General features: G+C 42.1%; 1 protein-coding gene across 2 annotated transcripts in view; it reads left to right on the top strand.

The window, feature by feature from the left end:
• Nucleotides 1-7963, top strand: part of LOC110526195 (activating molecule in BECN1-regulated autophagy protein 1A) — a 106041-nt gene extending 98078 nt beyond the window's left edge. For both annotated transcript variants that reach the window (XM_021606946.3, XM_021606948.3), the window contains exon 19: nt 627-7963. In XM_021606946.3, coding sequence (XP_021462621.3) covers nt 627-1261 — 635 coding nt within the window. In that variant the 3' untranslated portion in view covers nt 1262-7963. The remainder of the gene's footprint in view (nt 1-626) is intronic.
• The last annotated feature ends 4472 nt before the right edge of the window (nt 7964-12435 follow it).

Consider the following 12435-nt stretch of genomic DNA (forward strand, 5'->3'; position numbering starts at 1 on the left):
TATTTTTTTAGGCTCGTAAAATAGTATTTGATTTCCTTTCAGTAGGTGATTGGGATAAGTTGAACTCTACACCAACAGCAACTGCCTGGGTAATATGATTACAGTATGTGGTATTATAGCAGGAGCTGGATGCTAGAGCAGACTGGTAATGCTGTTTTAGGACTGGCTTAATCCAGGCTAGTTGGACACTTAAGACATTTAGCCAGCCTTGTAAGTAACTATATTCTTCCCCTGTCAGGTAATGTGGGCTTCATTAGGGCTAGCGCTACGGCTAACGCAGATATCACCGTGCCGTGTCAAATCGCAGAGAAGAGGCCCACTTCGATCACGTCATGCTTGCCACTTCCACCTTCCCTCAAATAGTTTATACTGTCTGGTTACATTTATGGAGTGAGTTTCTCAACCGCCAAGCAGAGGACATGCATCTGTGTAGAAGTGGAAATAGTTTTTGTTTTTCATGTGTGTATTGTAGTTAGGTGCAAACAACATGTTGAGCAAGTAGAACATTGCAAAGTAAATCCAACATTGAGGAAGTGAATGGAACCAAGTGACCAACTACAACCTATTGAAACTGTTCCTACTGTATGTTTTACAAAGCTCTCCTTGTCTTTTCCTCCTCTCCCCAGGGGAATCTCAAGAGCAGGGCAGTGGGGAGGATGCCGTTTCTCGGCTTCGAAGGCTGATCGCCGAGGGTGGTATGACGGCCGTGGTCCAGAGGGAGCAGAGCACCACCATGGCCTCCATGGGTAGCTTCGGTAACAACATCATTGTTAGCCACCGCATCCACCGCGGCTCCCAGACTGGGACAGAGGCTCAGGATGGGGGCAGAGACACTCAGGGCAGGGGTCAGGGTCTTGATGGAGGTGGTTGGACATCCTTCTCTCCGTCCCACCGCGGCACTCTGTCGTTCACAGAGCCCACCTCTCGTATTCTGACCCACCACAGCATGCAGCTGGGCGAGAGCTCAGGTTTCCTGTTAGAGCCCTCTGGGGCCCATAGCCGAACAGTAGCACCTCTCCCCTCCCAGTACATCACAGTCTCTTCTCATCTCAGCCCTCAGGGGCCCATTGGGGTGGAGGAGGGGGCCGATGGGACCCCTATGGACACAGACGATGCGTTTGAGGGTGTGGGACTTGTCGATGATCTAGATCTACACTTGCCCTCTGCTTCCTCCTCCTCTTCTTCAACCCTGTCCCCTGTTGTCTCCCCTCTTGACAACAACTTCAGCGCCAGTTACCATGGAGACCCCTACAGTCGATAGATGGTCATGTGCTTTCCATACCCATCTGATCTCTACCTAGAAGACTCTCCTCCGTCTAGCCTTATTACATTGACTACTGGTTTTTCTGGAGGCTTTCGAATCCCGACATTGAAATTAGGCACTTAAAACTTCATCCCACTCCTCCATTGCCTGTTCAGTTTTCTATCCAATAGTAGGCTGGATGAGACCTACCTTCAACCTAGGATTAGGCTCGGTCTCTTTCTTGGATGTGGTGTTCCTTTGCGTTCCCTGACCACTTTCAGACTTGTTTGTCATTGCCTAATTGAGAGCAAGAATCCAAAGCTACAGTTTGGCCATTCCATTGGAGAGAGGTGGACCTGAATGAATCTTTTACAATCAGGGTTCAGATCGGTGGTTGTCGAATGCCACCTGGGACCAAATTCCATGATCAAATTGCAACGTTCTTGAAAACGTGTTAGGACTCTGCCCCTTGCTCACTATTAGCAAGATGCTGGTATAGTAGAAGCACATTTTATTAACCAATCACATTGGTACAATTTGATTGTGAAACTGGATGATTCTGTCTATAAGTTACATTTATTGTGTGTGTGAGAGAGGATGTTCTATGTCACCCGTGGTAGTTACAAAACGTTTCATTCTAGTCGTCATGGTGGATTAGTGGTTTGCAAAGATGTAGTTGACCCAAGATAACTATGAATATCTTGTACTACATAGGAGAGCAGCATTACATTACAGAGTAGAATTTAGGGAGACCACATCCACAACATGCTATTCCAAATATGAGCGATGTTCATTATTATCGCCGTGCTCTGTTCATGACAAAATAATTCCAGACGTATTATTTTTTTGCTTATTTATGATATCATAATCACCTTCTCATTTAGACTTATTTTGAAGACTTTGATACTGCCTGACTGATAAACTGCCCGGTTTTGATTTGGAAAGTTCAAATAGCGCACAATGCCGTCAGGAGAACACCTAATTGTTTTTTTTTAATTACCCCTTTTTCTCCCCAATTTCGTGGTATCCAATTGTTTTTAGTAGCTACTATCTTGTCTCATCGCTACAACTCCCGTACGGGCTCGGGAGAGACGAAGGTTGAAAGTCATACGTCCTCCAATACACAACCCAACCAAGCCGCACTGCTTCTTAGCACAGCGCGCATCCAACCCGGAATCCATCCCCACCAATTTGTCGGAGGAAACACAGTGCACCTGGCAACCTTGGTTAGGGCACACCGCGCCCGGCCAGCCACAGAATTTGCTGGTGCGCGATGAGACAAGGACATCCCTACCGGCCAAGCCCTCCCTAACACGGACGACGCTAGGCCAATTGTACGTCGCCCCACGGACCTCCCGGTCGCGGACGGTTACGACAGAGCCTGGGCGCGAACCCAGAGTCTCTGATGGCACAGCTAGCGCTGCAGTACAGCGCCCTTAACCACTGCGCCACCCAGGAGGCCCCCTAATCGTTTTTTTATTTAAAAAAAAAAAATTCTCACATTTTCAAACGGTACGTTTATATTTTCCAACGGGGCTATACATTTAGGTGAGGTTTTTTTCTCTCACTTGAGTAGCCTCGTTTCACTTTCAAATACAATTAAACCATCTAGTGTTGAGCGAAATGACAACACAATGTCAAATGCAGATAGCCTAGTCAAATACTTAACATCCAATCACATTAACCGTTACTCTCTCGCGGGAAACCTTCACTCTTGCGCATAGATTTAGAAACGAAACATGACCATTTGAAAAATAAGCCACAGGAGTTTTTCGAGCGAGAATCAAGACGACGTTCAAGTAGTAAGACATGTATAAAAGCAACAGGTACATTAATAAGAAGGGTCTAGAAGCATCTTATATTGTGAGCTACCGAGTGGCTAGGACAGGCAAGCACCATACTATTGTGGAGGACTTAATTCTTCCTGCTGCCGCAGATATGGCTGGTACAATGCTGGGGGAAAAGGCCCAAAAAAACTATACTGACAATGACTTCATCAAACAATGTTTCACAACGCATCTGTGACATGGCATTGTTTTGAAGCAATTACTGCTTCGCATACAAGCCAGTGAATTATATGCGTTACAACTGGATGAGTCAACAGAAATGGCGGGCCTGGCACAGCTCCTGGTATATGTCCGTTACGTTTATGGGGGTCAATTAAGGAAGACATCCTCTTCTGCAAACCACTGGAAACCAGGACAACATGAGAGGATATGTTTAAAGTACTGGGCAGCTTTGTGACATCAAATGTACTTTAGTGGTCAAGATGTGTTGGTATCTGTACTCATGTAGCAAAAGCCATGACAGGTAGACATAGTGGAGTGGTAACGCGCGTGCAAGCAGTTGCTCCCGACGCCACTTGGGTACACTGCAGCATCCACCGGTAGTCTCTTACTGCCAAGGGAATGCCTGACTGTTTTGAAAGACGTTTTGGACACCACAGTGAAAATGGTTAACTTTGTTAAAGCAAGGCCCCTGAACTCTCGTGTATTTTCTGCATTATGCAATGATATGGGCAGCGACCATGTCAACATACAGAGGTGAGCGGGTTATCAAGGTTTTCTTTTGAATTCAGAGACGAGCGTACATTTTTCTTTACTGACCATAATTTTCACTTGTCTGAACGTTTGCATGATGACGAGTTTCTCACACGACTGGCCTATCTGAGTGATGTTTTTTATCACCTGAATGATCTGAATCTAGGATTACAGGGACTCTCCGCAACTATATTCATTGTGCAGGACAAAATGGAGGCTATGATTAAAAAGTTTGAGCTTTTTTCTGTCTGCATTAACAAGGAAAATTCACAAGTGTTTCCATCATTGTATGATTTTTTGTGTGCAAATGAACTCAAGCTTACGGACAATGTCAAATGTGATATAGCGAAGCACCTAGTGAGCTGGGTGCGCAATTACGCAGGTACTTTCCCGAAACGGACGATACAAACAACTGGATTCGTTATCCCTTACATGCCCTGCCTTCAGTCCACTTACCGATATCTGAACAAGAGAGCCTCATCGAAATTGCAACAAGTGGTTCTGTAAAAATGTTATTTAATCAGAAGTCACTGCCAGATTTCTGGATAGGGCTGTGCTCAGAGTTTCTTGCCTTGGCAAATCGCGCTGTTAAAACACTGGTGCCCTTTGCAACCACGTACCTATGTGAGAGTGGATTCTCGGCCCTCACTAGCATGAAAACTAAATACAGGCACAGACTGTGTGTGGAAAATGATTTAAGATTGAGACTCTCTCCAATACAATCCAACATTGCAGAGTTATGGGCATCCTTTCAAGCACACCCTTCTCATTAACCTGTGGAGAGTTCTTCACACTTTTTGATGAACAAATATGGTTTTATATGTAAGATGGCTAAATAAAGAGCAACATTTTTGATTATTATTTGTGCCCTGGTCCTAATAAGAGCTTTTTGTCACTTCCCACGAGCCGGGTTGTGACACAAACTCACACTCATTCTTATGTTTAATAAATGTATTGTGTAGTGTGTGTGGCAGGCTTACAATGATGGTAAAACACAACATTTGAGAGTGCGCTGACCCTGGTGCTAGAGGGGCTATGCAGCTGGAGGTTGAATGTTTGAAGGGGTACGGGACTATAAAAAAGTTTGGGAACCACTGGTCTAGCGTGTCACAATATCTCAACCATATCGTTGATGGCAAATATTGCCGATATTCAAGATTTATCGGATATTAAGCCAAACCGAGTAGCATTACAAGATTTTGCTACCAGGGAGTTGCCAGATAATACCATTACCCTTTCCTCCCCAGTGTAATGCCTGTATCAGGTGTTCAGTATGCAGTTGGATGTGTGTGCAACAATGGTTCATCTGTTCCATAAAGGAAAACTAACATTCATCATGATTGCTTATGTATTTAAAAGGTTGATTTAATAATAACAGGGTACAGTACACATATGCTACCGGCATTTAGATCATGAGCCCTAGATCCGCAGCCTCATAACTTCCCAAACTTGTCTTGAAAACACCCACATGCTGTGCCAAGTATTTGAAGTGAAGCATTTTGACAATGGTGTAACTCTTCTACGCTGTCAAACTGTCACCCCATGACTTGTGACGGTTGTCTTTTATACAGTAGGATTCCTTCTCTGGATCCACTGTGGTATGTTGAGCCCAGTCATCTAAGGCTAACTGGAATTCGAAAAAAGGAGATACTACATAATGTGTTGTACATCCAGAAGGCTCTCTTTAAAATGGCCAGTTTGCCTCCCACTAGCTGCCCCGGTGCCTTGAGGGTTGTTGTTGTTGTGACAGAGAGGCAGTTGGAGGTGCACAGGGGTGATGATGCGTATAGCATTCTGAGTCACCACAGGGGCAAAGCTCTCTAGGTTGAATGGACTTTGTCCTTCAAACAGCTTTGTCAGGTCTTAGTCCTTTTTAAAATTGGTTTGCCAATCAGCAGTAATCTGCATTTTAAAAAAATGTACATTTTATTTATTGTTTTTCCTAGCAAGGTGGTGGGTTTTGACAGTGAAATAAACTGTGTTGAATTAATGAATTTGGAACAGCTTACTGCAGCTCCATGGTGAGTGGGTTACTTTTTTGATCTTTCGATGTGAAAAGTTATTGCATTACGAACAGGTTTTTGTCTCTCAGCCACTGTTGGTCCAGCCAACTGGCAGTGCTTATCGCTCTCTCAAAAGTATATTGTGATTGAGTCTGTTGAGTTTATTTATGTTTTAAAGATAATGGTTCTAGAGGAAGATATGCCAATTTAAGCCATAACGTAAGGTTGATCATATCTTTTCATATAAACTCACCAGTTGCAATAGTCATGTGATCCTTGCCGCAGTAACTGTCCGTCACTGTTGTTCAGATCACTTCTAGGAGATCAATGCACCATTTGTCGGTTCATATGCTGATCTTACTACAAACATCTTCAGAATTTTTCATTGTCAAAAGTATAAATATATTTTGTTGTTCATTGTTTATCCTATTGTGAAATTGTTATATCTTCCCAGTGTTTTCCTATACTGTATGACTGACCATTCACTTCTACAATGCCGATCTTCATTTTAATTTGTCCTCAATTAAGGGGTCCCATTATGGCTTGTAATGACTCCTGTAAGGTTATGGTAAAATCTAGATTATCCCTCATAGCGTCAGAGTCTGAGTGAAATTAGATTTGGACAAATATATGCTTGTTGTTTGAGCCTGAATGTGTTTAATGTTAGCGTTTGATCTATGAGACACAATATCCTTCTGAATTTCTACAAAAAAATAATCAGTTTACAACCACTTCTAACTGTCGACCCTTGGAAAGAGCAGAAGGCCCGAGGCTTATTTACGGCACTTGGACTTGGGATATCCGAGTGATCTGGGTAGGAGTAGAAGGGGTGGAAGGGGATACAGTGTTTGCAACAGACAAACCAAGAGACCCATCAGGCATCAGAATGGTTCAGACTAACCCAGATCTGTCAGACTCTCTGCTCCTGAAAAGATCCCCCTCCCCTTTGGAAACTGGAGCAGGCAGCTGACACAATTTTTTCTTTTGTTTCCCCTTTGATTTCTTTTTGAGCACTCTCATTTCATGTTTTTGTTGTTTTTGGTTTTTGAACTTGTGGAATTTACTGTTTTCTGTTGTATTTGAAGAGGATATGATTGACTGCATTCTAGTGTCCTGTTGGTCAGGAGGATAATGGAAAGGATGGGTTTTTAAACAGAAGGCAGGAGCTTAGTGGCTTCGTGGTGACTGTTGGGTGAGATGAAGAGAAATTGAGCAGTAGAGCTGAATGCTGATCCCTGTGGGTTCCAGTCCTGCTGGGTTTTAAAGTGGGAGAAAAACAGTGAGCAAAACGGCAGCATTGGATTTGGCCACCTTGATCCTCATACAGCATTGTGTTCGATAAGCTCATCGGTTTCATCTTTCACCTTCTATCTGTGCTTTTTATTACTCGGTTCTCCAACATACAATAATCAGCAGCTTGTGTATGAATTAAATCAAGACCACAGTTAAATAGTGTAACTACAGTTTATACAGTAGAAATCTCCACACACAGTTCTCCAGTTTTTCTACCGATCACTTTCCACAGCCAATGACGTTTTTGAGACTTCCAGGGTTTTTATTTTCTGTGCAATTTAAGGGCAATATGTAATCACATGACATACTCAACAGATTTAGTTATACTGCTTTACACTGACCACACAACGATAATCAAACTGCACAACTGTTCACAGATCATCTCAAAATCATTGTAAAGACATTACACTGCAATATTTTCGTACAGGTGATAATCACATATTTGTGCTTCAGAATAAAACATGTCTGTGACCTTCTGGGTATGATTGAAATTTGGATCAAATCTGTTTATTTAATTTTTTTATATATTTGTAAGTCAAATGTGTTTTATAAAATGAGTTTCCTAAACAATTACTTTATGGAAAATCCTAAAGGTCACGAGTGTATTTGTTCTGTTGTCACTGACTCACCATAGTGTCTTTTTCTCACATGTATCAGTATGTGATCTGCTGAGTGTACGTGAACTCAACAAGGAAGTGTCTTCAGTGGACCTGTTTTTGTTGTTGTAGGAGATTGTGATTTGAAGGGTTTTCTATCTACTTTAAAGGTTAAAATGCAGTATGTTACAGTAGTCGATGTGCAACTAAGTGCTGTGAGAACACCAAAGATCCTAGAAAATATATGTTGATCATAAACAAATAAAAATACAAATGTAAAACCTGAAACATTTTTTTTTTATTCTCTCAAGGGTGAAAGACGATATCATACATTTTTCTTCCACTGTGCTGGTAAGAAGTGGTTATTTTACATGGTGAGCTGTTATGACTGGTTTGAAACCTTGTCAGTCTCTCCCTCTTGCTATTTTACAGTATGATAAGAATTTGTCTTATAAATAATGCATTAATTGATTGCATAACAGCAACATATCCTGCCAGCTCTTTATAATCCTGGAACATTTTGTATTCAGTAATTTGAACAATACAATGTCATTGGGGGCAGTCATGTTCACAGTACAGAATACTGTGCACAGGATCTTCAAGACTGACCTCCTGCTCTTGAGAGCTTGGACCCAGTGGTAACATTGGATGGAAATAATGATCTTTCTATGGATATTTTTGCTTGCTCCCTTTTATTTTTATCACATCTTTGTGGGTTTATTCATGGCAAATGGTTCTGGTAAACAACCCACATCCCCTCCTACAGAAATACTCACTTTTGGCCAGCAAAGCCAGGCCTTGAGCAAAAATAACGAGAGCAATCAAAATGAACAAATATTAGGATTGTTTTCCGCTTGGGGGTTTTCATGTCTTCCAGAATCATTTGCTTCTTGAGAATACATTTTTTTTTATCATGAAACTGCATCCTTATTTGTTAAAAAAAAAAAAATGATAACCATTTCTAATCTGCTGAATTATTCATATTTTCTTGATAACTACTCAGGGGAGATGTAAAATCAACCGAATCATTGGATTCCTCGCTGCTCTGCTGTATCAGATCTGACCAAAATGTCCCACAATGATCTGACACATGGATGCCCTGGGGGTTTAAAGAGGTTGAGCTTTATCTAGTGTTGGTCCACCTGATCAACTGACGGTGTATGTGTTTATACTAGAGATGAAGATTCAGACCGGTGCAAAGAGGTAGAGGGAAAACAAACCAACAAAGTCGTGCCTCTATATTAACTGAGATAATTACATAACAGTGTAGATGGATAGAAATTAAAACTGGGAAATTGATGAAAGCATTGCACTTAACTTCATAAATTACACTAGAGAGTGCTGCTGGGAGTGACCTAGGACCTGGCACAGCTGAGCAAGTGGTTGGCTACAGGGCCAGTCTGATTGCCCATACAATCCCTCCCTTTGCCCCTGTCAATGTTGCTGAGGTGGAGTAGGCACAGAACAGAGAACTTACATAACTACAGTATGCTCCTCTGTGAATGGGATACTCCCTCTTAAGCACCTACACACACTAGCCTCTGACCCAGTGCAATCATCAGAATATTCAGTCCGATAGGTGGCGGAACTAATTGGATGCTAGAGCTTAAGTTACAGCACTCTTGTTGCAGTAGCCACCTTCCAGCCCCAAAATGTTCTCCCAGGAGGCCAATCTGCAGTGGCTGCTCATGTTCTTGACGAGGAGAGGCTTCAGTGGGGGAGTCGATGTGTTTAATTGTATGTCAGGTGCTCTGGGGAAATACTGCCACAAAGTAAGATGTTTTTAGGAGAGGAAGAGAGAAAAGGCCTCCCACTTTTATTTCCTCTCTTCTTTTGTTTGCCTCTCCCTGTTGCTCTCTCCAGCCAAGTTTTTTTCCCCCTCCCTCGCCCTCTTCCTTCCCACCTCCCCCCACTCTGTTCTACAGATGCTCTCTTTCCTCCCTCTCATCACCCCATCCATGGTCTCTCCACTCCCATTATTTCTGCATGCCCCTCCGCCCCCCTGCCGTGTCTCCTGTGAATAAGAGTCTGGCACTTCAGTGTTAGAGGCCCTGTCACTTCAAAGCAATGCTTTTAATTAATCCAATTTGGTGAGAGGCAGTTCTAGGAGTGCACCTACCGTTCAGGAGAGAGGGTAGCAGGATGGATGACGGGTGTCCTCAGAGGTGGTATGGAAAAAGAAAGCCATTACCCATACTCCACCACTCCATAAGTGGGGCCTGGGGACGTTCGGGTGAACTCTTCACTTTGCGTGTCTGTAAAGACACCAGGTACTTGCACTACTTTAGTAATCGATGTGTGTGACTTATCTTTAACAAGTTCATGCATATAATCGTGCATCACCACATGCTCAAGTAACACGTGCAAATAACGAATTAGGCCAATGTACAAATTTCACAGGAAGACTATGGAGACCACAAAGTGCTTGACTGTCTTTTAGACTCGGATCCCCTCATAATGAATTAACTGTTGCAACAACAAAAAAAGCTTGATGCAAAAAAATATCAGCACCGTCCCAGCTCCTAAATACTCCGCTTCTGGTTAAATTGGGGCACTTTTTTTTATCAGAGTAAACATGAAGACAGAAATCCGCTTTAGGACTTTTAAATGGGTGTGGAGTTTGTCCTAGAAACAAACACACACACACCAGCTGGCTTCGGTGCAGCTATGTTGTTGCTGGAAGAAGAAAAAAATGCTGTAAAAGCTGCACCGCTAAATGTCTACTAAAACTACAGTCGTGGCCAAAAGTTTTGAGAATGACACATTCATTTTCACAAAGTCTGCTGCCTCAGTTTGTATGATGGCAATTTGCATATACTCCAGAATGTTATGAAGATTGGTCAGATGAAATTAACTGAATCCCCCCCCCCCCCCCCCAAAAAAAAATGTCCACTGCATTTCAGCCCTGCCACAAAAGGACCAGCTGACATGTCAGTGATTCTCTCGTTAACACAGGTGTGAGTGTTGACGAGGACAAGGCTGGAGATCACTCTGTCATGCTGATGTAATTGTCAATAAAAGCCTTTTACACTTATGAAATGCTTGTAATTATACTTCACTATTCCATAGTAACATCTGACAAAAATATCTAAAGACACTGAGGCAGCAAACTTTGTGGAAATTAATATTTCCATTTTCATTGTCCTCACACCACAAGGAGCAGTAAAATATGATACAGTAAAACCCTCTCATACTGATCTGCTGAATCATTGTTATCTTACGAATACATGAACTATCACAGAACACTGAGGTTTTTGGTGAGATTAATTGTTAATGGTCTGTTGAGAGTAGAGGTCCATTATCTTATTATCTCTCTCCTATGCATTCAAGTTTATCTGCTTTGTTAAATTAGTCAATATTCCCTCTAGCTTCACGTTGTGATTTTGATTTAATAAGTGTGTTTTATTGTGGTATGAATTACTTTATGAAATAAAAGAACACAAAACACAAATCATAATCACTGTAATACATTGGTGCTGAAGAAATGAAGGTTATTGTGCAACAATAACAAGGATAGAGCATGCAAAATTGAAGAGGATGGGCGACCCACGGTATAGGCGCGGATTGCATGGAGATGACAAAGTGTGTTCCAAAAATCATCAAAGACTATTTTAACCTAAAGCGTTTCATAAAGACATTTACAGTACAATATTATGGGGAATGAGAAGGCTACTTACACAGTTGGAAAGGGATCACAGCAGGGCTTGAGTGAGGGTATGAGGCATGAGTTGAGGTGTTCAGAGGTTTGACCAGTGCAGGACAGGATTTGACTGGGAAAACAAAAAAAACAATAACACAACACTGGTAGCCAAAAGAGATAAGAATGAGTTAGTACATGCAAGGAGTGAAATGATTGTGTAATAATGTGATTGTGTTTGTGAATGTGATTGACTACAGTTGAAGTCGGAAGTTTACATAAACCTTAGCTAAATACATTTAACCTCAGTTTTTCACAATTACTGACATTTAATCCTAGACAAAATTCCGTCTTTGGTCAGTTAGGATCACCGCTTTATTTTAAGAAAGTGAAATGTCAGAATAATAGTAGAGAGTGATTTATTTCAGCTTTTATTTCTTTCATCACATTCCCAGTGGGTCCGAAGTTTACATACACTCAATTAGTATTTGGTAGCATTGCATTTAAATTGTTTAACTTTGTTCCAACGTTTCGGGTATCCTTCCACAAGCTTCCCACAATAAGTTGGGTGAATTTTGGCCCATTCCTCCTGACAGAGCTGGTGTAACTGAGTCAGATTTGTTGGCCTCCTTGCTCACACACGCTTTTCAGTTCTGCCCACAAGTTTTCTATATGATTGAGGTCAGGGCTTTGTGATGGCTACTCCAATACCTTGACTTTGTTGTCCTTAAGGCATTTTGCCACAACTTTGGAAGTATGCTTGGGGTCATTGTCCATTTGGATGACCCATTTGCGACCAAGCTTTAACTTCCTGACTGATGTCTTGATATGTTGCTTCAATATATCCACATAATTCCCTCCCTCATGATGCCATCTTATGTTGTGAAGTGCACCAGTCCCTCTTGCAGCAAAGCACCCCCACAACATGATGCTGCCACAGCCGTGCTTCACGGTTGCGATGGTGTTCTTCGGCTTGCAAGTCTCCCCCTATTTCCTCCAAACATAACGATGGTCATTATGGCCAAAGAGTTCCATTTTTGTTTAATCAGACCAGAGGACATTTCTCACAATCTTTGTCCCCATGTGCAGTTGCAAACCGTAGTCTGGCTTTTTTATGGCGGTT

Source organism: Oncorhynchus mykiss, chromosome 6 (genome assembly GCF_057628025.1).
Source record: "Oncorhynchus mykiss isolate SJ-2025 chromosome 6, ASM5762802v1, whole genome shotgun sequence".
Classification (NCBI taxonomy): Eukaryota; Metazoa; Chordata; class Actinopteri; order Salmoniformes; family Salmonidae; genus Oncorhynchus; species Oncorhynchus mykiss.